The sequence below is a fragment of the Urocitellus parryii genome, chromosome 6 (assembly GCF_045843805.1).
Source record: "Urocitellus parryii isolate mUroPar1 chromosome 6, mUroPar1.hap1, whole genome shotgun sequence".
NCBI classification, from domain to species: Eukaryota; Metazoa; Chordata; class Mammalia; order Rodentia; family Sciuridae; genus Urocitellus; species Urocitellus parryii.
This window is the reverse complement of record NC_135536.1, coordinates 191,417,828-191,443,554: the sequence shown is the minus strand read 5'-3', so window position 1 is coordinate 191,443,554 and position 25,727 is coordinate 191,417,828. Positions and strand designations below refer to the sequence as shown.

At 48.1% G+C, this 25,727-nt stretch overlaps 1 protein-coding gene across 2 annotated transcripts in view; it reads right to left on the bottom strand.

The window, feature by feature from the left end:
- Positions 1 to 25,727, bottom strand: part of Atp9a (ATPase phospholipid transporting 9A) — a 117,789-nt gene that overhangs the window by 66,961 nt on the left and 25,101 nt on the right. The window contains exons 1-5 of one of the 2 annotated variants that reach the window (XM_026390932.2): positions 24,592 to 24,843; positions 23,114 to 23,258; positions 21,279 to 21,392; positions 14,116 to 14,224; positions 1,462 to 1,520 (exon numbers count right to left, since the gene is read on the bottom strand). In XM_026390932.2, coding sequence (XP_026246717.1) covers positions 1,462 to 1,520; positions 14,116 to 14,224; positions 21,279 to 21,392; positions 23,114 to 23,258; positions 24,592 to 24,593 — 429 coding nt within the window. In that variant the 5' untranslated portion in view covers positions 24,594 to 24,843. Of the gene's footprint in view, positions 1 to 1,461; positions 1,521 to 14,115; positions 14,225 to 21,278; positions 21,393 to 23,113; positions 23,259 to 24,591; positions 24,844 to 25,727 lie in introns of those variants that run through there. The other variant, XM_026390931.2, reaches the window with a different exon arrangement.

Below are 25,727 nucleotides of genomic sequence, written 5' to 3'. Positions count from 1 at the left end.
CTCCCCGTTTTCCTGCAGATGCAACCAGCACCCGCTGGAACCCCAGCCAAGGTGTGGGCCAGAGCCGCTCCGAGGCTGGCGCACCTCCAGGTGTCCGCAGACACCCCAGGGACACCCAGCTCACCCATCTGCCTCTACCCATCCCCAGAGCCATGTCTGGCTCTTAGCAGGATTTTTTAATAGGGAAGTGGAACCGTAAGAATGGACAAAAGCCTTTCTTGAAACACAGAGGGAAACTGACAGCAGCCCCCACGGAGCTACCAACAGAAGAGCGTCTGACAACGCGGGCTCTGAGCGGTCACCCCCAAGAGTTCCACTCCCCTCAATCGACCTTGAGTTCTTGGATTTCATCCTTTTAAAAGGGCATAGTTCAGTACCTACAGAAACGAGGTAGCACGAAATCCTTTTCTAATCAAATATTATTCCAAGATTCTCCAGGGCCACCCCAAAAATCTCACACCTTCCAGACACACATAGTAAAAAGAGATGTGTTTGGTGAGGCAACAAACATGAACAGGGCTATTTTTCAAAATGCATTTTTGGACATTTTACTGTTCGCATGTTAAACTTCACCCCTGACCTCATAAAATGGTTGGCGGGTACAATGTGTGAGTCAGAAAATGCAAGCTAATATTGCTCAAAAGGTTGATTAGGTAAGTATTTCTAAGTATCAAGCACACTTAAAGGGAAGATTTTATTTATGTGCTTTTTATTTGTATTTTATTTTGTACCAGGGATTGATCCCAGAGGCCTCCACCACTGAGCCACATCCCCAGCCCCTTTTCATATTTTATTTAGGGACAGGGTCTCACTGAGTTGTTTAAGGCCTTGATAAATTGCTGAGGGTGGCTTTGAACTCATGATCCTCTTGCCTCAGCCTCCCAAGCCACTGGGATTATAAGTGTGCACCACCACACCCAGCTGGAAGATTTTATTTGAATAAAAAAAAAAATTTAAAGTCCAAATAATAAACATGAAAAAGGACATCAAAACCTGTACTCGTAGGGGTGTTTGAGTTTCCCCTCCTCATCCCCAGCACTGAGAAACAGACTTGGGGCCTCATACCTGTGAGGCAAGCGCTCTACCACTGAGCCGCCTTCTCAGTTATTTTCACTTTTATTTTGAGACGGGTCTCACTCAGTGGCCCGGGTTGGCCTTGAACTTGTGATCCTCCTGCCTCTGTCTCCAGAAGCTGGGATCCCATGCGTGCATCACCGTGCCTGGCTACGGTTGTACATTTCATAAGCAGGATTTCTTGTTACCCAATACACACAAACCTTGAAAATATATTTTGTTTATCTCACGGGAAAGAGATTTTTTTTTCTCCCAAGCAAAGACGTAGGGTAGAATCCAAAAAGCATTCTTTAATGTGTCTACCAGATACACATTTGACAGTGGACTCCCTGTGCAACGTGCTCACCCGGCTAGACCAGCTCAGGACGAGCTTCCAGCCCCGCTCACCTTTTCAACGATGATGAGATCTCCCACTTGGATGCTGGAACTCTTCACCTTCATTGTCCCTGCAAAGCAACAGGCCCACACATCACTGCCATGGTGCATTTCAACACAGCTCCATCGCTCTTGGAGCCTTCCAGGGGCGCAGGAGGTGCCCTGATGCACGGCACCCTCCAGTAGCATCTCCTGGCTCCCCAAGAAAAGGGTCCCTGCCGCAGAGACAGATACTGGGTCCTACCTCGCAGGGCACTGAAATAACTCATGTCTTTCCAGAAAGATCACCTGTCTTATCAGGGACTGAGATTTCCCAGGTAGCCACAAGGGATTCTATTTTGCCTCAAAAAGGAAAGGAAAAGGGACTGGGGCTGGGGCTCAGGGTAGCAAGTGTGAGGCACTGGGTTCAAGTCTCAGCACCACATATAAATCAATAAAATAAAGGTGTATCAACAACCAAAAAATTTTTTTAATATAAATTTAAAAAAAAAAAAAAAGGAAAAAAAAGCTGGGATTGTGGCTCAGTGGTAGAGTTCTTGCCTAGGATGATGAAGGCACTGGATCCAATTCCCAGCACCACATATAAATATTTAAATAAAAGGTCCATCAATGACGAATAGAATATTTTTTTTTAAAGGCAGAGGGACAAAATTAAGAGTCAGATCCAGGAGAAAAAGTGGAATTTTAACTTTCAACAATACCAGCAGCCCCCTCAAAAAAAAAAAAAAAAAAAAGCTAAACCAAAATGACTGATTTACTTTTTTTATTTTTAATTTATTTAAGATGTTGATGAACCTTTATTCATTTATATGTGGTGCTGAGAATCGAACCCAGTTCCTCACACAGGCTAGGCGAGCGCTTTACCACTGAGCCACAACCCCAGCCCTGATTTACTTTTTAATGGACAATTGCTATACATTTTGGCTTCGATGGTGATCAGACTACATGATTTTTATTAAGTGTTTATCTGAATCAACAATCAAAGTTCATATCACACACTAACGCTGTGCTAAGCACTAATACACACACTGCCAGCGCCTTTTTACCCTGTGGTCACCATCAGGGGACGGTCTCGTCTCCAGCTTCCTGACAGAAAAACCCACAAGTTCAGATCAACTCAAAAATGATTCATAAGTGCTGTGTCCTGGGGTTAAAGATAAAAGATGGTCTTCGTAGCTCCCCAGCCCGTGGCCAAGCTCACACAGGAGCCGTGGTCGGGGCCAGACGGTGAGAGGTCCAGGCTGCGGGCCAGGAGGCGATGCCCTCAACCCCTCCCGCAGCTCTTTTCCCAAAGGGCTCTGACCCTTCTGCACATTTACATGTCACATTTTAAAATGTGAAAAACATTCTCTGCCCTCAGGCTCTACAAAAACAAACAAGGAACTGAATGTGGCCACGGCTGTGGCTGCCAACCAAGATCTAGGTCTAGTGACAGCCAGACGCCCGTGAGAACAGCAGTGCAGGGAATCCAGGGTGCTGGGGGGCCCGGGAGGACAGTGCCCAGCACAGAGAAGGCCCGTGTACTAAATGCCTGCTGTATACCAGGTGCTCTGAGGGCCGAGGGTCCACGGAACTCACACTCTCGAGGGCAGAAACAGCAAATGAGCGAGCTGGGGCTTGGAAGGGGGTGTCCACAATCCTTTGCAGGAGAGTTGGGGCCAGAATTAGCCATGGGAAGGACACGGTGTCACTGGGAACCGATAAAAATGCAGCCTGAGAGATGAGAGAAGGGTGCACATGTACGCAGCATGCCCGTGGCTAACGGCTGGGGTTCTCGTGGAGGGGTTCATGGCAAGCAGGGAACAGCAAGAAAAGAGGTGCAAGGGGTGACCTGAGCCGGACGGTCCAGCACCCTGTGAGCACACCACAGAGGAAGCGGACCTTCCGTCTGGTCAGATTCTCATACAAGGAAACAACACCATAAAATCTTCAGTAGTTACTGGTGTCCTGTTTTTAGTTTGCAGATGTTTAGCTGAGACACGGAGAAAAAATAATGAGCAAACCTCAAAAACAAAATGCCCCTGAGCAAAACCATGCACGGGGACCATGATCACTGTGCCCTCGGCACACCTGCTGTCCACAGTAGCTGGTGCTCACCAGCATCTCCCACTTGAATTCTGGTCACTTCACAGAGAACTGAAAGACATGCTGGAATAATCTGTGTGCACAACTCTAGGTTTTCATTAATGGTGCATATTTTAAGTGGTTTATGACCACAGACATTTTTCAAAGCATTCAGATGTCAATTCAAATGACTCTCTGCAATAACAGCCACAGAGTTTGATTCTAAACAATCCTGGCATTTTATTCAACCTGGTTATGTGAACCATAAGCAGGGCTGCCACCAGAAGTTCTACACACAGATATTGTGACTTCTAGAAAGCTCTTGGGACTTCCAGTGCACAGCTCTCAAACTCACCCTACTAGGAGAGCCTCTAGCACGGGGTGGCGCCTCACTTCCTAAAATTGATGCTGACCCCATCCAGTGGCTGAGCCCCGGAACACCAGGGAGACCCCCAGGCCTCAAGTTTCATTGTCTTAGGCTTTGGTCCATACATTTACAGAGAGGCTGGCCAGCGGGCCCTAATCCAAACAGTACAGCTGCATCTGCAGGGCATCAGTTCCAGGACCCCCGTGGAAGCCAAACTCTGGGGGGGTGGGGGTTTCAAGTCCCTTATACATTGCATAGAAGCTGAGCACATCCACATCTTCTCATCATTTTGAATGATCGCTCTAGATTACTCAGGGTGCTCCTACCATGTAAATACGTCATGCTGTTTAGAGAAGAATGACAAGGGAAAGTTCTCAACTGGCCCACACCACAGCAACTCCTGTAGACCCCTCCAGGCTGCACACTGGCCACAATGTAACACTTCGGATGCAACCTGGGTGGAAAGGGAGGAACAGAGCTGCAGAGCTGAGGGCCCTGGAAGGGGGGTAGGTAGAGAGAACTCTTTAACTGACTGAGCAACCTTCTCTGGCTCCACTAGGGGGCAGCCGCGGGAGCGGGCAGGGACCCAGCCTTCTTTCCGGTGGGCTCAGGAGGCTCTGCTTGGAGGAAGGTCATAAATTCAACCCAGCCCTCAGCGCCAATGACGTTCCCCTCACCTGAGCCTGCCCCGACTTTCCCAAACATAAATTTACACATTGTCTTTGGGGTTTATGAGTTAAATTTAGGCTGCTGGCCTGACGGAACAACCACACCTGGGTTCAGATCCTGGGGACTGCATTACAAGTGTTAGAATCCGACTCGAAGCAAGCACAGGTTTTAGCTCTGGCTAAACAACAACTGCTCATGTATCTATCTGTCCATCCCTGAGCAGGACGCAGAACAAAATCAGGAGGCCTCTCCGGAAAGGCCTGGTCATGATTCTGGAGATGCAGGAGCTCAACCTTCCTCTGGCATAGATATTTTCTAAATTCTTCATTAACTAAAAAAAAAAAAAAAATATATATATATATATATATATTTTTTTTTAGTTGTAGACGGTCACAGTATCTTTATTTATTTTTATGTGGTTGCTGAGGATCGAACCCAGAGCCTCCCACGTGCAAGGCGCACTCTCTACCACTGAGCCACAGCCCAGCGCCCTAAATTCTTCATTTTTTACCGTAAGCATGAGGTTGTTTTCTAAGAAGAAAAAAATAATAAGCTCAGGGTTTTTTTTAAGTGACCAGGCCCAGATTTTTTCCCTTCTACAACAGAGGCCTGATTTACGATCAGTTAATTTGAACTGTGCCTCCCTCTGTCCATCTGTTCTACCTCAACAAAAAACCCTTTAATCCACCGTGTTTGCAGAGCAGTTTCTGAGTCACCCCAGCAGGCCGATCCTTCATGTGAACACTCCAGCCATTCCTGCCCATCAGCCAAAGACCTCCCCTCCATCTGGGGGGGGGGAGGGGGAGCCACGCCACCACCAGGCCACCGGTGCTGCTGAGCTGGGTTTGCTCATTAGCATCCAGGGGAGGGGAGCGAGTCACCAAGGCAGGGTGCTTGGTGAAATAAATCTGGACTTCCCATCTCACGGTGCCATTTCCTTGTCATCAAAAATATGTAATTCAGGGCTCAGTGGCAGAGCGCATCTCAATGAAACATGGCTATCTAAGGACTCCTGGGCTGGTAGGGAAGGCGCAGGGTGAGAGACAACCTGAGAGAGGGGCCCAGGTGAGATGTGAGGAAGAGCTGCATACTCTTATCTGGGATCGGCTCCCAGAATGGGGGAAAAAAAAAAAAAAAAACTCTTCAGATTATGTGAAGGGCACTATCTGACCTTCCATCAACCACCTTTCTGAGTCTTCATTAAACGTTCTTACAAGAAAGAGGAAGAAGAACAAGATAACAAGATACAGAGAAGCCATCTGGCAGGGCTTCCTATCTTCCTCACAAAGTCTGTGGAGAAAGAAAAAAATAACACTTTCACAGTGATTGTTACAGATCTCAAAAGATAGCCAGCTCTCCCTGCAGCCCACTGAGCTGGGAAAAAAATACTGCACAGACACAAGCACTACTACTTTTTATTTATTTATTTTTTAATCCTACCTCCCTGAGAGCCTCCTAAGATGCAGGACTGTTTTCCTGGGTACTCTGATGCTGGGAGTGCTCTACTGTTTTCATTTAAAAAAAAAAAAAAAACAACAAAAAACAAGGGCCCTGCAAATTATACAGCTGGTCAGCAAGGAAAGTAACAGCACCCTGCAACCTCTTTTTAAAGTACCCAGGAAGACACGGCCCTATCCTGGGAGGTGAAGCCCCAGAACCGTGCACTTCTCCCTTTTGGATCCCCTAAGATCCCAGCCCCCATTTCTAGGCTCTAGGTTTGCAACTACCTAAAAGTTGGGTATGAGATTTTTGCAAAAGTGGAAAGTTCTCTCCTCGCCACATCCTAAATCACTAAATGTATTCCAATAAATTCATCCCTTCCAGCTTTTGCCACTTCACCCGAGTGGCCTTGCAGGCAGTTTATTATGGGCAGCAAACTTCCACTTACTGGAGCTATTTGTTTCTACAGAGGCGACCCCAAGCCTTTCATAAGCAAATCCACCGAGTCCACGCCAGGCCTTTCATGGATGACAGCTTCAGAATAAGAGCAGTTTGTCTACATTGCAGGGAGAAACCAGATGTTTCCCTTGAATTGAAACAAGCCAATGACAATTCAAACTGCAGAACAGCCTACCAACAAAAATGTTCCTTCTTAAATAAATTCCAGGGTGCTAGTATGTGGGGCCTATTTTTTGATGCCAAACAGCTCCAGTTCTTCCTCCATTTTCCATTGTGTGGGGGGGACACTGATCTCTTTTGTAGATCTCCAACAACAACCTCCACGCACTAGCCCTGGTTAATGTATTACTCTTTAACTCACTCTCTAATCTAACTGTGACAGTGATGAGTTGTAAATTCTGCACCCTGTGTACATTTCCTGGGGTTGATGTTAAAACACCTCGCAGACCCAGCAGAGTTCAGAGGTTTAAAGGGGAAATTTTCATATTCAAACAGCGGCCTGCATTCCCCACATCCCAAGAAAAGACATTTGAAAACGAGCACAGGCTTGAAAAGTATTACTATAAATACACGATTCCTTCCTGTTGCTCTTGTTTAAAACACTGAAAGGAAAAAAAAAAAAACCCGAAGTTTAAATGTAACAAGCTCATATCCAACAGAGGCTTTTAAATAAATATATAATAGTCTTGCCAGCTTCCAGTGCCCAAAATGATGAAGAAGGGTAACACCCCAGCAGGGGGCAAGGCTCTGGGGAAGATAACAGTTGCCATTTGCATGTGAGATTTTTTTCAAGGTTTGTTTTTTTTTTTTCATCAAACAACAGATCAGTTCACCACTGATTTGCAGTAAGTGAAACTGAATATTGGAAAAGAGAAAACACAGGCTTAGAGAACTGGAATAACTTTGCTTCTGTTAACGAGACTGCATGACCCCCCCCCCAAAAAAAAATGGCAAAATCTGTTTTAAATAAGACTCATAAACACTGATGCTCTGAGTTTCAGGGAGGGAAGCCTGGGAGGGGGAATTCTTTGCTCACTGCACAGCATTCAAGATCCTAAGAGGAGGATCATTGCAGTTTTGCTGCTTTGGCATCAAAAAGCCCATCCCTGACAATGGCTTCCTTTACAAAATCCAAAAAGCACACCTAATGTTCACCCAGGTTGAACAAGAGTGGAAACTTTGAAAACATGCGTGGTATTTCATTAAGTTAATCAACCTGAGCCAAACAATTCCCCGTTAACAAACATTTTCCCCACGTTATTCTACCTTCTCATCAACTCCAGTAGTACACAACTCCCCCAAAGAAAACTGCACCCTGGGGGTGCAGCTCAGTGGCAGAGCACTTGCCCAGCATGCAAGAGGCCCTGGTCTCCATCACCAGCACCACAAAAATAAATAAATAAATTTTAAAGGAAGAAAAAAAGGGGCTGGGTTGTGGCTCAGCGGTAGAGCACTCGCCTAGCACATGCGAGGCCCTGGGTTCGATCCTCAGCACCACATAAAAATAAATAAATAAAACAAAGGTATTGTGTTCAACTACAACAACAAAAAAAAAAAAAAAAGAAAAAGAAAAAAGAAAGAAGGAAAGGAAAACATGTATTCTCAGATCTCAAAATGCAATCACATTAATTGCGATCCCAAATAATTATCCAGAGCAGATTTTGAATGAAATTGGGGAAGCGGGGAGGGATCTTCAAAGGGAGGTGAGATCCTTGGGCTCATGGGTGGTTCCACACCTGGGAAAGGGTGCCCAGCATGGCTAAGGGCTTAGAAAGACCTGGGAGAGGAGAGGTCTCCCAGCTTTTCACCACATGCAGAGGAGAAAGCGGAGATGCCAGGGGTCTCAGCCCTTGGCATGGATCCTTGGAGCAGCACTTGGTTAGCCGTGGGTCCAGGTGTGCCCAGCAGGACAGGGGCAGTGGTGACCGCCTTCATTATGCCATCTGCACTTTCTTTCCAGGTGAACTATCCACTGACTTGTTAGCCCTTGATCAGGAGCTGGTCTGGGAAGGCTCTCCTGGTGGGAAGACCCTGGAATGCACCTGGGACAATGCAAATCCAGCGCCCCCACCGCCTGGGACAGGCACACAGAGCCTCTCCAGAACCAGATTTTCGTGTGGGGAAAGTAAGTGCAGAGAGAGGTCATGTGTAGGCTCATTAGTCTTTCTTTCTAACCCGACCCAAATCTTTTTTATTTTATTTATTTTTTTTTGAGGTGCTTGGGATCAACCAAATCTTCTGAGTACAAAACTGTTTTTCTGGGTCCACTACTAGTTCAAGTTCTCTTTTTTTGGCTTCATTTCCAAAGCCACATTCATACAGGAAGACAATTTCATAATTTAAAAAATTCACCACGGTCCCCAAACTGCTCTTTAGGGTGAGTTTTTAACCCAGGGGGAAGGGCACCTGTTTCTCCTGTGGCACAGCTTCCCCGTGGTTTTCATGGAATGAGGAGGCTGCAATGACAGGTTTCTTTGGACTCAGAAATGTGTTTTAAAATGCCTGAAAATCCTAAAAGCCCTCTGTCTGCGCTGTATGTGTTAATGCTAAATATTTCAGTCATCCATGAGCTACCATCTGGGAAAGTGCTGAGCTCAGCTGCTGCACATAGTAGGTGCCTGACTTTAAAGCCTAAGGGTCTACGCTCAGACCAGCCGGTCAGAAACACCAAGCTCTGTCCTTAACTAGCCCCATCAGCTCAGATAGTTTAGATCTTATTATGGGCTACTCAGCCTTGGCCCTGGGGTGGGTGAGAAAGAAGCCTCTTGTTCCCAGTTTCCCCATCTCTGGAAGCCACACCCCCAGGGTTTAAAATCACCAACTGGCCAGGCTTGGTGGCGCTGCATGCGGATAATGCCAGCAACTTGGGAGGCCGAAGCAGGAGGCTTGCAAGTTCAAGGCCAGCCTCAGCACAGTGGTAGAGCAGCCCTAGGTTCCATATCCAGTACCACAAAAAAATAATAGTAATAACCACCAACTAGGACTTAACCCCACCTGGTGGGCTCAGGGTAAGAAGAAGTCCTTCCCTTTTTCTCCTGCTTCCCAACTGGGGAAGCATTTTTTTGAAACAGCTGAAGTGCCTCTTGTATACACACCTTATATACAAATTCCTGGATTCCAGAATCCACCCTCCCAGAGACTCAGGTCCTCCATGGCCTAGGGGTCTTTTTTCTTTTCTCTCTCCGGAGGGAGAGGCTCAGGAAGCACCGTCTGACTGGGCAGAACGAGGTGGAGCCAGAACCAGGGGTCCTGCAGCCCAGGCTTCCGGCTCCCCAGCAGAGGTCCCCCGCTCAACCCCAGGCTCTTGGAAGCTCTGTTAACCAGGACAGGCTTCACGGGCTCACCATCTGGGTACTGGCGTGGGTCCCACACTCGGTCCAATGCTCTCCTGAGAGCAACTTTTTTTTTTTTTTTGGCTGGTGCTGTGGCACATGCCTATAATTCCAGCAACTTGGAAGGCTGAGGCAAGTTTGAGACCAGTCTTGGCAACTTAGCCAGACCCTGTCTCAAAATTTAAAAACAAACAAACAAACAAACAAACAGCTGGAGATGTAGCCCAGTGGCTCAGCACCCCTGGGTTCAATCCCCAATAATGAGTCAGGGTCTCACTAAGCTACCGAGGCTGCCCTTGGACACCCAGGATCTCCCATCCTCCTGGCTCAGCTCCCACATAGCTGAGATGACAGGCACATGCCACTGCACCTGGCAATGAAATCCTTAATGACGTTTGAACACGGGTCCTACAGGCTTGACTGCAGTGGGTCCCACAAATCCCAGGGCCAGGCCTGCTCTTTTGTATCCAAGACTCAGGATAAAGGTCACCTCCTCTGGAAAGACATCACAGCTCCTCTCAGATGGATTCCCAAACCTCTGGCTCATGCCTCCATGTATACACTCCTTCACCAACCCCTGCAGCAGGACCATCAGCCTTTCTCCAGTTCACATAAAGTTGTAGGCACAGTGCCAAGTCCTCTCGTGCAAGAGGTACAAGGGAGCAACTCTCCACCGTGGGGGACATTAAAACGACCTGGTTGCTGGGAACTTAACAGGACCTGCCCACCTGGCAGGGAGAGGTGCAGTGGAGACCCTTCTGCAGAGCTCAGAACCACGACTCTCAACTGGCAGAAGTAACAAGGCAGTGTCAGGAGAGGGACTGTTCCTTAGGAGGGCCACCATACTCCCACCATCAACTCAACCAGACGATGCAACATGTTGGAAGCAGCTATTTTTAAAAGCTGTTGGACCGAGGCCCCAGAACATTCTTAGATGTTCATGGCCTGTTCTGCTCAGGGTCAATTCGCTCAATACAGCCGGGGTGAGCGATCATTAGTTCCAGGTACACCTCTGTAGAATTTTTTGATTTCCATCTTTAACTCAGTATCGAATCCTGTGCTGATCCAAAATATTTAAAATACTCCCGACATATGTGCTCTCTTGTCAGACGGGGCATTCCGGAAAGTCTGGACTGAAAGGAAAGTTCTGGCTTTCGCCTCTCTACAGAACAGATGCTTTCACCATGGCAACGGTGTGTGTTCGGAGGGGAACTCAGAACTTCCCACTAAAAATATGTCAATGTCCATGGAAAACGAGAACTACCCCAACAGCAAACCCCCCGTGTGAAAATAAAGGACACAGAAAAATGCAGTTTGAAAACTGTTATCTGGGCTAGGGGCAGGACACTTGCCTAGCCTGTGTGAGGCCCGGGGGTCCATCCCCAGCAGCACAGAAAAACAAAAACAGTTAACCATGGTCCACTTTCCCTCCCAATGGTAAGGTGCTCATTATCAGAGCTTTTGGCTCAGCTGTTCTAAAATCATTCTTTTTTTTTTTTTTTTTTGAGTCTGAGTAAGTCTGAATTTTTTTTTTTTTTAATATTTATTTTTTTAGTTCTCGGCGGACACAACATCTTTGTTGGTATGTGGTGCTGAGGATCGAACCCGGGTCGCACGCATACAAGGCGAGCACGCTACCGCTTGAGCCACATCCCCAGCCCTGAAATTTTTTTTTTTTAATCTGATTAAATTAAAGCCTCTAAAACTATAACCGTCTGCCAATAAGAATCTGCACCTTTGGCAATTCTTAAAAGTACATCAATTCCCCACCAAAATGCATGTCGTGAATCTAATTCTGAAGAAACATCAGCTAAATACAAACCAAGGGACAGGTTACCAAGGGACTGGCCTGAAACTGGCCTGTCCTTTAAAAAAAAAAAAAGTCAATGTCATGCAAGACAAAGAAACCCAGGAGCTGTGCCAGGTGAGAGGCCAAGGATCGAGAATGAAATACCACCAGTGAAAGGACTGGTTCCTGGACCAGGGGGGAGAAAATCCACAAAGGGCATTTTCAGGACAAATAGTAAAATTTGAGTGAGGACTATAAATGAGATCAATAGTAATGGATCAAGGGCAAGTTTCCCGATTTTGATATTTGCACTGTTATGTGCAAGAAATGTTCTACTGAGAATTAGACACGAATACATAGGGATAAAAAGAAATTTCCTCCGCAACTTGACTCTCCAATGACGCAGGGTGTGTGTAGAGAGGCTCCTTGAAAAGCAGATGTGCTTCCTGTTAACAATGGCTGCCTGTGCGAGGGGCTACAGGAGATCCCTAGAGGAGTTCTGCAACTTTTTTTTTTCCACTAGCCAGAAAGTTTAAGTTTAAAAGCTACATTGGTACAAATACGGCTACTATTAATCAGGAAATGCTGTAGGATGTCAGCAACAATCATGGCCTACAGCCTACTGATGAAGGTCATCTGTTTCTGAGAATCCTGGACAGTTACTTCATTTTGCTTCTGAACTTACTCATCGAGGTGTTGTTGGTGGAAAGTGTCCCTCAAGGAAATTCTACCGGCAAAGTCAAGGTTCTCTCCTTCCTCCTGCTGCGGCCTCACCGTGTGGGCTTGTGACTCTGGCCTCCCCCCAAGTGTATCAAGTAACTGGAGCCGCCTCTGTGGCTCTCCAGGCTGACAGTCGGCTGGCTGTTTTGTTGGGCTCTCAAGACAAATTGCGGAGCGAGGGCCTGGGCTAATATTCAGAACTGTGTTCTGTTGCCTTCGGCGGGACAATGGGGGCCAGGGGCCACAAAAGGCCACCAACAAAGGAAGACAAGTGTTTGATGCTGGAGCCATCTGCCAATTCTCCTGAGCGTCTTTTCAAGACTGAGTGAAGTGGAGGCCAGAGCAGGGAAGGGGTGCTCAGGGAGGACAGGAAAAGCCACTGCCATATGAAAAGAACCCAGGAGGGAGGAGGGCGGCCGAGTGGGAGCCCAGGGCCCCTTGTCTTGGGCTTGAGAGACCCTCTGCACCCTCTCTGGTGGGGCTTTTGTCGGTTGCCAAGCGTTTTCGATGTTATAGTAAGAATATGTTACTAAGGGCGGCTTTAATACACACGGCCACACAAAGGCCCCTGCACCAGGCCTTCTGACTACCCACGCGGAAAGCCGGAGCCTTCTGCGGGGATCACACTGGCTGGTTTCTTTAGGTGGCAAACGTCCTGAATACAGTAGCTTTGCCTTAATGAAGCATTTCTAGAGCAACTCCGAATCTCCCTGCATCTCAGAAACGACAAATTTCTAAGACCACCAAGGACAAAAATGTATTCATAAACACTGAACATCCCCCCGCTCTCAGGATAGGTTAGAATTTCAATTGTTGGTGGATGAGCCCAAAACATTTCTCCTGGAAGAAAATACTACTAAAAACCCTGAACCCGTGGACAGACTGCTGGTGTGGAAGCTGAACCACACACTGCAGCTCAGACCCCGGTCAGGAACCAAGGCTCCTGGGCATCTCCGCGGGAATCCTCAGTGTCCTGCAGGCGAGGCATGGTTTGGATTCCCCTCGGCTCTCCTAAAGCAGTGTGAATTCCTGAGGAGAGCCAGTCATCCTAGAGGACCGCCGACTGTACCTTTCTCCACGCAGAACGGCTCACCTTCAAACCGAAGGCAGCCTGGGCGAGGCCGCTCCTGGCTTCTCCGGGGGTTTCCTGGGGTGGGCTTTAAAGTGCCACCATCTAAAATGTGCAACAAGCCCTACCAGGGGCCAGGGACCAAGTTCATCAGGCCCCTTGTCTTCAGGTCAAAGTCATGCCCACGATGCCTCATTATGGAGGATTTATAAGATGCCTTCAGAGATGATGTCGCAGATGGAGCGTTTGTGTGAATGTGTTGTCTCTGTGAAAACTAACGCTGCAGGGTTTGCCCGGAGAGTGATCACTGCGGACAGAGAACCTTTGACCCTAACCCTAATCCTAACCCTAACCCTAACCCTAACCCTCTGAAACCTGGTTATCTTTGAAAGCTGCTCATGGCCTCCCACGTGACAGGAGGGCGCCCTCTTCTTCCTCAGCCAGAGGAGAAAAGGGAGCGGGCAGCTCAGGAGGGCACGGAATTTAACTCCAGGTTGAGGCTGACCACGGGCAGGTATTTGACAGGACCAATTCTTACAAGGTCAGGGGCAGAGCCCTGGGCCAGCGAAGCTGCCCGAGTCCTACCAGGCCCAGGGCAGATAGAGCCGTGCCGCCCGCGCTCCCAAGTTCAAGCCACCGAGTGACCGAGCGACAGTCTCCCCACGTGCCACACCCCAGCCCAGGCCTTCAACTCTGCTCCCGTGACCGTCAGTGGCCTGTGACAGCTGCAACCCATGGCCCCGTAGCCCAGGCTGACCTCTTGCCGTGAGCCGGCTGTAGACCTGGGAGTTGACCTCCTTGTCGCGCACATAGCATCGGATCTCCTCCACCGCCTCTCGGATGACAGTGACAGCCAGCACGAAGCCCTGAAACGAGAGGGACAGGGGGTGAGCCCTGCTTAAAACAAACAACTGTACTTTCTGCAGATGCCAGGGGCAGAAGAGGTGAGAGGCCGCTCAGCAGGGCAGTGGGCAGGACCCAGGGGTCATCCCGCACCACTGCCCTGCACACACCCCAGTCTCTGCTCTCCCTCTGGGAACACGCACTCACTCACACCTAGAGACAAGCTACTAGAGAAACACAGAGGCGGCCACCAGCGTCATGTGGCACACCCGTGCGCCATCGCAGGGCCTGGAAGGGAAATGCCTAGGAAACCTGACGTCTCTCCACAGGCCAGGGACACATCTGCTCACAGGCACCTCTCACGGTGCCACTGTCAAAATGCATTTCATCAGGCCATGGGCACCCATACCACGGAGCAAGGAAGCCACCCTCCTGTGCATCTCCAGCAACCCAGGTGGATGGGGCCACTAACAGGGACCATTCAGCAACGTTAAAAAAATAATAAGAGCCGTCCACTGCATTGACAGCAGAGAGGGGAAGTCAACCTTCCAGAATGCACAGCACAACAATGTCCCTATGAACAACAAAGAGCAAGTGACCTGCTAAGTACTTTCTAACTTCCTGGACTGAAAGGAACTTGTTTCAACTGTTTTTTTTTTTTTTTTTTTCTTACCAGGGATTGAAACCAGAGGCACTTACCAGTGAGCCATATCCCCAGGCCTTTTTATTTTTTTGAGACATGGTGTAAGTTGCTTAGGGCCTCACTAAGTTGCTGAGGCTAGCCTCAAACTTATAATCCTCTTGCCTCAGCCTCCTATGCTGCTGGGATTATAGGCACATGCCACCATTTAATTTTTTAACTTTTTTATAAAGAAATCATAGTAAAGCATTGATCATGTAAGTATCAACCAATAAACATTAAAACACACCACAAAATCATGGACCTTCCCCTCAGTTCGGGACCCCAAAAAATCTGGTGGGGGAGTGAAGAGGCATCCACAGCAACAATCTATTTCCAATTCAGATTTTTCCTCTTGTATCAATAGAAGCAAAATCATTCCTTCATTTTTCTTACACCTTCTCAGTCATCTTTGTATTCTCCCACTGGTCCCCTCTGCCTTCTTTTAAAGATTGCAGGAACAGTTACTGCCCAGGGGTGAGCACTGTGGTCCTTTGAGGATTTCATTTTCATATTGCTCATGCTGTCAAATAGATTAATTTCAACTCAAAGGACTTTAAATCTCTTACATAAACCTTGCCAGGGATGTGCAGCTTCGTGAAACTCCTCCAAAGACCCACGCACGGTTACAACCGAGGGATTGCTCCTGCTTCCAATCAGATGTAAAACACACGCCCAGCCAAAGGAAAAACGGTACATTTCACAATAAACGCATAACCAGACAACACAGGAAGGCAAGAGAAATGTGTTCTGGAGGGAGCTCAGACCTGGTTCGCAGAACTCTCCCCACCTCCACCTGCTGCTTTGCTGTTCTGTACCAGAATCTGGGTTTTCGCTGTGTTTTTTCCCCAAATGTTCCAGTTTCTATTTCTCTCTGCCTGGGCAAATCCCATTGATACTAATGAAAATTGTGGTTCATTCAAAGATAGGATCGACTCACTAACCTCTGGGCTGCGATAAATAGCACCTGAATCATACCAGCCACACATGAGCACGCACATTCTGATTAATCTGAACTCCTAGGCTAGAAACTGCTTGACGAAAGGATGCGAACGTCATCCAGAAATGCATTCCAACTGTCCACTTTAAGATACCCCTAACATCCACACGATTCTTAAGGAAGAGTTTTACTGGGAGGGGGGCAGTCTGAGCTGGTAAGGAAATCCTGCCATCGTGCAGACAAGCAGTCCCCAAGATGCTAAGCCTCTTTTGTAAAGTTGTACATCAAAAATAGACTAAGCCCAGCCACTCAGGAAGCTAAGGCAGTGGGAACATTTGAGCCCAAGAGTTTGGGGAAAACCTAGGGGGGACGGGGGGGGGGGGAGAGAGAGAGAGAGGGAGAGAGAGAGATTGATTGATTTACTAGAGCAACACTAATCTATGGGGGATAAAAAAAAAAATCAGAAAAGTAATTTCCTCCAGTGGGGGTGGGAGATGACCAGAAGAGGCAGAGGGAAGGAGCAAATTTTCCACAGTGACGGAAACCTTCTGTATCCTGATCGAGGTGGTTTATCTAAGTATTGAGAAATGTCAAAACAGACTTGAAAACTCACCTGCTGTGTGCTGTCTGGTAGTTACCTTCTACCTCAATGACAACATCTAGATTTACTATTTGGTCATCATACCAACCATCCAAGCTATCTCCTAAGAATCCCCCCCACACACACACACACAATATGTTAATAGTAAGGAAAAGAGCTATTAAACCCTCAAACTTAACCTAGACAACAAGTAGCACTGTCACTACTGTAAGAATTTCAAAATTAAAATGAGGACATGGGGCTGGGGGCGTGGCTCCCTGGTAGAGTGTCTGTCCAGCCCTGGTTCCAGCCCCAGGATTGCAAAACAAAAGACATATTCTGAGAATTTCTTATTATACATCATGAACTATATGAAAAGCATTTTTTTTCTTGCAAAAATTCATTTCATTTTCCTAATAAGTCAGGACCTAGACGTGACCATCCCTGTCTTACAGATGTGGAAACAGGCTAAGAAAAGAGGCTTGTTTCACCGTAGACCACTTCCTTGTGTGTGTGGGCAAGCGCTCCACCTCCAGCGGCACCTCCAGCCCGAAGCACACCCCTTCTCAGCTGCAGCTAAGAGCCGGACCCAAACCATTTGGCCCCATGGCCTGCATTCCGAACCCCTGAGCTTACAGCGAGATTGGAAATTAAAGCCCTTTTGGTGTGGTCAGAAGACATTTCAAAATATATTCTAGCCAAGAATTTGAATTTCATTTTGTAGGTAAAAAATCTCTTAGGGGAGGAAGGAGAAGAGTGCAGGAGAGGAAGAGGAATCGGGGGAGGGAGGAGGGACGGGAAAGGGAGGCACCGCAGACCTAGAGTCACCAAACTGTCCTGTGAGTGTACAAACCCATCACAGGGAATCACGGCTTCGTGTGTAACTATAACACACTCACTAAAAAGATATTAGGTGAAATCAGCCACCATCACCTGAAAAATAGATGCTAATTTGTCTTTAATTGTCATCCCTTTTCTATAGTGCTTATTAAGAGTTGTAGAGGGCTGGGGATGTGGCTCAGCGGTAGCGCGCTCGCCTGGCATGCGTGCGGCCCGGGTTCGATCCTCAGCACCACATACCAACAAAGATGTTGTGTCCGCCGAGAACTAAAAAATAAATATTAAAAAAATTCTCTCTCTCTCTCTCTCTCTCTCTCTCTCTCCTCTCTCATTCTCTCTTTAAAAAAAAAAAAAAAAAAAAAAGAGTTGTAGAAATACAAGACAAACACCCCAAACTTAAGCATCTTGGAAAAGCTCAATATAAAAGGGCCCATGGGCTGGGTGGGGTGGTGCATGGCTGCACTCCCAGCAGCTTAGGAGACTGAGGCAGGAGGATCACATGTTCAAAGCCAACCTCGGCTATTTAGCAAGACCCTAAACAACTTATCGAGACCCTGCCTCTAAATAAATACAAAAAAGGGCTGGGGATGTGGCTTAGTTAAGCACCCCTGGATTCAATCCCCAGTACCAAAAAGGAAATAGGTCCGTGGCATGAAATGAGAGCCCTCCAGAGGCTGCTCGCACCTGCAGACAAGCTGTTCACCTGCCTGGCTTCCACCCACAGCAGAGGCGGTGGCAGAGGCCGCGGCTAAAAGAAAAAAACGGTAATTACTGCCTACACTGACAATCAGGTTCCTGGCTTCTCTTGAAAATTCGGAGCATCACATTAGCATGGAGGCAACACTGGAGCGGAGGCTGGACTCCTCTCAGTGGACAGGCACCCTCAGGTCATCCCAGGCCCTAACTACCAGGCTCCAGGCCACCTGCCTCACCCTATCCAGCTGCCACTAGGCAGGGAACTCCCCAGCACCACTGCTGATGGGGACAAGAGCAGTAGGGGAAAGGGCGCAGCACTTGCGATAAAGTCACCCGCAACACTCTGCTCCTGGTTCACCAGCCCCGGGTGCCACCTGGCCTCCCACCACAGGAGGGACCGACTTCCTCCCACAGGGTTTCAGACCTGAATGCACCTATGATCTACTTAGTTTCTGGTGACTCAGCAACTGAGGTGACTTGCGATGTGAGTCCTGTGGGAGGAGGTCAAGAACACTTAAGAGGATAAAAGGCACCTCCCAGCTCCACAGTTACCCAGCTTTGGGGAAAATCCCTCCTGGCTGCTGCCCATAAATCAGGCCTAGGAAGAAGCACTTGCCAGAAGGTGATCACAACCCTTGGAACATATGGTTCACGTTATTCTGCAGCCTACTTTTCTCATGCAATAAAAACCACGGTGCACATCGCACGTCAACACACACAGAGCTACTTCATAGCCGTCAACTCCAGGGCAACCTGCAGGGTACAGCTAGCCCACCATCGGGCAGCTACTGAGTACCGCCGTGTGCTCCCAGTGTTGAGTAACATCAGCCACGCTGGGCAGGACACCGTCTGCATTCTGCACCACACACAGAATTCCAAAGCCCTTCATGATCTCCCAAGCTCCGCTGTGTGGAAATGGAGAGTAAGTCCCTGTCCTGCACAGCCTGAGCATGAACCCAGGCCACGCCCTGCTCACCGAAAGACCCGTGTTCTCTATCCCAAGCAACGAGTCCTGTTTCCTGTTCTGATCCTTTCTGCATGGGAACTTCCAATAAATGCCTCTGAAAAAACTCAACAGAGCTTATCTGATTTCCTACCCAATTCTCATCAGTCGCTTAGGTTGTCACGTCTACGTTAATCCAGGCTGGAGAGGTGCTAATATGTTTGTACCCCAAGAACTGATCAGATGATGGGCTGACACTATAGCTGGGCAGATGAATATAACACGAGAGGACAGCCACAGGCCTACAGGCCAGGCGCACAGCACATCTGAGAGGCAAAGGTGTGGCAGGGGACACCCAGCTGTCTTGTAGACATCTTGGGATGCCGTTTATAAAACACAGGCACCTACGGGTATCTAGAGTTTACCACAACGTTACCCTGCATGTGAAAGGTCAGTGACTGCATGAGAAAAAAAAATTTTTTTTTTTTTTTTGGTTGCGGGAAGATACCAGGGATTAAACCCAGGTGTGGTTAACCACTGAGCCATACCCAGCCCTTTTTATTTTGAGGCAGGGTATCACTAAGTAGCTTAAGGCAGATATTTTTTGGTATGGACGTTTCTGTGTTTCCTGAATCAGGTGGACTTATTACTTTTTTTCTCTTTTTTTTGCAGTGCTGGGGAATGAACCCAGAGCTTCATGCGTGCCAGCCAACGCCCCACCATGCAGCCACATCCCCAGCAACGTACTGCCTCAACTACGTCATAAGATCATCAGCAGAAGGTAGTGTGATAAATGATATTTCACGTACACTGTCACTTTTTTAAAACAATAACTTATGGTTTAACTTGTGCAAGGGAGCAGTGAATGGCGGAGGGTCTGATCCACGCAGGGGGGTGAGGATGCTTCATGTAAAGCAAATTGCCAACACGTGGGTCTGGCAGGCCCTGGTCAGGTTTGCACCTGCCCATGTCTGGATGGAACGTGGGCTCACTGTCAACCCCAGGCTTCATGCTATGAGCCCGGCTGCCTCTGGCATCTCAGCTGATAAGGTGAGGCTTCCTGAGGGTCACCTCCAGTGCAGAGGAGCACAGATAGCACCTGGCCTTGGTGAAGCATCAGGCACAGGAGGGTCGGTCACCCCAGAGACAGGGGCCTGGATGAAGATTCTCCCAGCATCCCACCTCAGTCACAAATGACTCAGCAAGAGAAGACTGTTCCTGACTTCCAAGAGCACCTCTGTTGCTTCTGGGGAAGAAATCCGCCTCCTCCTCTTCTGAGCACAACACGTCTCCTAACCTGGCACACACCGTGCATGGCACCCACCCACCGTCGTCCCTCGGCAGCTGGCTCTCTATTTTGGAAGTACTTCTGCACCAAATCCTATCGTCTCCCGCCTGCTAACACCAACAGAAACCACAAGGCTTTTGTGGAAGGAGGTCTTCTAATTTTACAACTTTCTCTTAAGTAAAAAATTTAACAAGATTTATAAGAACCTACAGGTTCCCCTTGAGTCCCACTTGGTGAGAAATAATTCCAAACATAATGCCTCTGTTTGGAGAACAGGGTAGAAGGCCGGCCCTCTCTGTGCTTTCTTCTGTTCCTCAATGCTCTAAGCACATGCTCAGCACAGGGGCCGGGCACTGTAGCCCCCTGGAAAACTCCACCCCATTCCCATCATGGCTGCCCTGGCAAGAGGCCCCTCCAACACCACCCACAGGCAGCACGGAGCGAGCTGGGATAGCCACGGAGCCTGGCCTCGCCCTCCTGTCCCCACAGCAGCTGAAACACCGGCACTTATCCATGGATTGTCTGTCTCCTCCAAACGTCAGGCTCACAGGGACAGGGACTTTCACCTCTTCCACTCACCGCTGTGATCGCCTCACCCAGCACACAGTAGGTGCTCCATAACCATTTTCCAAAAGGGGGAGAAGAAAGAAAAGGAGGGGAAAGGAGGAATGGAGGGGCCAGCCGGTTCTGTCACACTTCAGACACACGAAAGCATAGATTTTGTTGCTTTTCCAATCGCCACACTGTAACACCCCACACAGAATAAACGGAAAACATGATCTGAGAAAATAATTCTAATAATACAACTCATGAGGGCAGAGGATTTGTCTTATCATTTGTCAAGTGTCCCCAGAGTCTAAAATTGTGCCATATACAATAGAACGCAATAAGTAATTTGTGAAATAATGAATGACAACTGACCCACGGAGCCAGACTTTGCTGCAGTCTGATCTTGGCAGTGTTTGACATTAAAATCCCGGGGACTCCCAATGTGTTGACCGGAGGGCACTAAAAGGCCTGCTGCTGAGATCAGGGCGGGGTGGGTGGGAGGAGACAAAGAACTGTTTGCAAACCTCTGGGGCAACTCAAGGAAGGAGGCTGATGTACTCACCAGGGGGACCCAGTAGGTATACAGAGCGCCAAGCCTCATTTCAGGAACAAACTGGGAGCAGGCGAGAAGTAAGAAGTAGAGGTTGAAGAAGTACTTGAACTGGTTGAACAGCACCTGGAAGGCAGAGAGGAGATGTTCAGGGCTCACCTGGTAGGTGAGGTGTGGGAAGTGAATATTTAAAAACATTCTTAGGCGAGGGTTCGACTCCCATGCCCCTCTTCACATAAAGCTTAAGCAGTTCCATAAGCTACCTAGCAAAACACATGGGGAGTGAAAATTCCACTTGAAAAAGTAAATAGATATCCATGGAAACTGTAAACAACAAATTCAGAACAGTAGTTGGTGGCAGTGGCATGCAGGGGGCGTCGACTCTGTGGTGCTTTACTTTTTAAACTATGTACTTTTCAAATCAGGTAGGCAACTGGAAATGTTACTACAGAAACAGTTTTAGTAAGAAATGCTTATGTTGTAAAGTCAGATCAGAAAAGGACAACAAATAGTGATGGCTAAATAGGATTTCAACACCACAAAACAGTACTGTGGCATCCTAGCCTGGTCAGGGGGGTTCTGGCAGAGTTCTGACTGCTCCCTGGAGCCCTGGGTCTGAGACTGATCCCATGTAACTAGTTTTGACCACTGAGCAGGAGAGAAAGTTTCTTGGCTCTTCTAGGCTAAGGCAGTTCAAAGCCAGTACACCTCTTACCCAGTCCTGGAATTTGGTAGCCATACAGTCTGGATGGCATAGCTACAAGACAGAGGACAGTGACCAGTGCACGTAAGATTTCCCATGAGAGAGAAGAAAACTTTTATTTTTTTGACTTAAGATACACAGATTTGGGCAAGTTGTGGTTTGTGGCAGCTAGTACTAGACATAGTCAAAATCACCCCTAAAAACATTCAAATTAATCTTGAACCACACTGTAACATACCCAGGCTTCCTTATCGTTGCCCAGCTTCTCACACTAGAGATTTTTTTCCTTCCTGCATTTGAACTGATTGCTGTTGCTCCTTCTAAAGTCAACAGGCTTATATTTCAAAGCTATACTGGAAGCCAGATACAGTGACATATTCCTATAATCCCAGCAACTCAGGAGACTGAGGCAGGAGGATCACAAGTTTAAGACCAGCCTCAATAACTGAGTGAGACCCTTTCTCAAAATAAAAAATAAAAAGGGCTGGTGTGCAGTTCAGTGGGTTCAACCCCCAAGTTCCTCCCCCCCCAACCCCCCCCCGTGCCCTACGCACACACACACACAAAGCCATGCTAGATAAAAAAAAGAAATGTAATTTGGGTGAGTACTGGGGAAAAGTGTGCTCAGTCCATCCGTAGATTTTGTACAAGTCAGTGCAGAAGCATTGACTCTAGAAACATTCACCAGGAAACATGTAAGTAGAATGTCCCTCTCCAGATGGTAGGGTTAAAATTTATCTTAGTGTTTTTTTTTCCTCTATACTTTCATTTTCCAATTTTCCTATACTCCTGAGCATGCGTTTCATGGTGAGAAGAGGAAAAAAAGAAGTGTGGCTGATATTCTCTGCTGATGTTTTGATTATAATGCTGGGTTCCCAAAATACCTTTCCCACTCTTACTTTCAACACATCAAATAAATGGGAAGTTATTCTAACCAAACAGGCAGAGTGTCACAGCCTTGATGACAGAAGGAAGTTCCCTGCAGGTGCTCAGGCCAGGAAAGATGAATCATCAATGACGAAGGCAGCAAAAAGAACACACAGTGTTCGCCAAACCTGCCCAGGGGCTCCACTCTGCCAAGACGGGCACCATCCATTCAATTTGTGGTGGGAAAAGAAAAGGGTTTGGACCTGCCAGCACATACCCCAGGAAGAAAGGTGAAGAAATTGTACTTCTGGTTGTTGATAACATTCCGAGGATATCTTTGGTCCCTCTTCTCGGGGTGTCCCAGCCAGACAGTGCGCGGTCTGGGCTCGCCTCCACCACAGCATCTCAGCCACTCACAGCACCTGTTGGAAAGACAAGTCCACAATATCAAGGCCACGCCCAGCCACGCCCACACCCACATCAAGGCCACACCCCACATGGAGGCCACATCCAGCCACGCCCACATCAAGGCCACGCCCCACACAACAAAGGCACACCTACTTCTCCCAGGCTGAGCCCACATCAAGGCCACGCCCATACACCAGGGTCACACCCACATCCAGGCTGGACTCACATCAAGGCCACGCCCATACACCAGGGTCACACCCACATTTCCCAGGCTAGGCCCACAACAATGTCACACCAACAAAATAGAGGCCTTCCATGTCGGTTCACTCTCCTCGGAATGCCTTTCTGTTAGGTCTTGGCTAAGTCAGGAACTCAGCCATATTTGGGGTTTTGTCCGTTAGTGAGATGGGAAAATAGAGCGATGGTCCAAGTAAAAGATACTTTGTCCCAGGGCGCATGCCTGTTATCCCAGAGACTCCAGGGGCTGAAGCAGAAGGATTACAAGTTCAAAACCAGGCCCAGAAACTTAGTGAGAACTTGTTTCAAAATAAAAAATAAATAAAAGATGGGCCGGGGATGTGGCTCAGTGATTAAGCACTCCCGGGTTCAATCTCTGGTACAAAAAAAAAAAATATATATATATATATACACATATATACGCTTATGTATTTTTTTGTCCCCAAACTTATATTACCTATTTCAAAAAGCAGGATTCATTTAAAAAGAAAAAGGAAAGCAGTATTACTTTTTACATTTTGCAGATGAGAGAGGGAAGCACAAAACAAAGCACCCAGGTTTATGGAGAGGCGAGGCACAGTGGAGTCTCAGCCTGGGCTTGGGTCTCCTTCCCAGTCTTTCCTCCAGCCATGCTGTGGTGGAGTATTACATAAAGGGGCCAGGAGTCTCCTCCACCCCCGGCTGTCCTTTATAGCAACACCCTGGAGGTGGAAACCAGAAAGATGATGTCTCTCAGCCCAGCAGAACCTGGAGACTCAGGCCGGAAGTACACCCAACCCAAGCACCACCCAGCCTGCTATCCCCAGAGGGCAGCTCGTTGGCGCCAACCCACAGGCACCCCCCTCCCAGCTCAGCCCCGGGGAAGGAAAGGAACGCCTGGGATCTGCACCATTCCGTGAAGGGCAGCTCACCCACAGGAGGGCTGATAAACCAGGGGTCTGGAGAAGGAGGAGCCCCTTCAGCACCACAGTGGAAGTGCCCAGGCCAGCGGCTCACTTTGCTCCAGTATGCACAGCCTGGGAAAGAGAACCCCAGCCCTGCCAGCTCTCCAACCCCCAAGATGTCGACAACTATAAATAAAACCAACCGGGCGTAGCAACAATGACTCACATAATTACTTGTCCTTGGCGGACCCTCCTTCTGCCCTTCCTCCTGCAGGCCACGTCCTGGTGGGATGCTGGGGTCCAGAGCTGAACCAATATAGTCCTTGTGCTTCAGGACCCTAAAGTCAGCCAGCAAGCTGCCTGCTCAGATGCTCAAAATTTCCACGATGAAACACAATGCTCTTTCTTAAAAATAGCATCCTCATTCCAGTAAGCCAGGGCTGGGAGTGGAGTGTGCTCAGAAAGGGACAGGTATCACTTCTAGTAACTCAGTCCTGCTGGCCACTTTCTAAGTCGTTCACAGGTCAGACACATAGAAGTCTCAAGAAGCCCAACCCCTTGCCCACGTGCTCCTGGCCACAAATCACCCATGCGGGCCGTCAGTGGATATTCACCGAGGCCAGATTGCATGAATGTAGGAAGTAAGGAAGGCGGGAGAGAAAGAGAGGGAGGGAGGGAGGAGTGGAAATAGAGTGCATCTGAGAGTTGACAGCGATTCCACGAGCAGACACATTTGTGATGGCCATGACTGACCCCTCTAAGAGCCAGCACTCTCTCTGCATCCTGCAATAATCCTGCAGTGATAGGTCTCACAGTTGTATGTTTCCAGTGAAAAATGAGAAAGAATGGAGAGGGCCGCACAGTATCGGATTAAACTTGTAGGCTTTTTCTGTTTTGTTTTGGCAGAAGCGTCCACACATCAATTCTCTAGCTACACCCCTCATTATTAACCTACGGGTGTGTGCATGAGCACCAAGCATCAGGAGGCTCTTGGCAGCTGGTGTGCACTGTGCCAGCAAGAGACTGGAAAGAATCTAGCTGTCCTCAGAGGGAGGCTGAGTTAACACTGGGTACATCCATAAAATGGAATTCCTAACAACCGGTAAAGAGCGAAATTCGTGAAAAGTAAGGCGCTGAGAGGTGTCATTCTTTTGCACAAAGGAAAGAGGATACACCAACAGATGCACACGGGAAACCTCCAGGACAAGCTGATCCCACCCCGCCCCCCAGGAAGGAGTAGGGGAAACTCCTGCACATCTTCGGGTAACACTGGCATTTTTCCCTTTGTGCGCGCACCATCTAGGAGACTCAATGCTTTTCAGCTAAATTCATTATGGTAAAGACCCATTTATGAAATGTCAC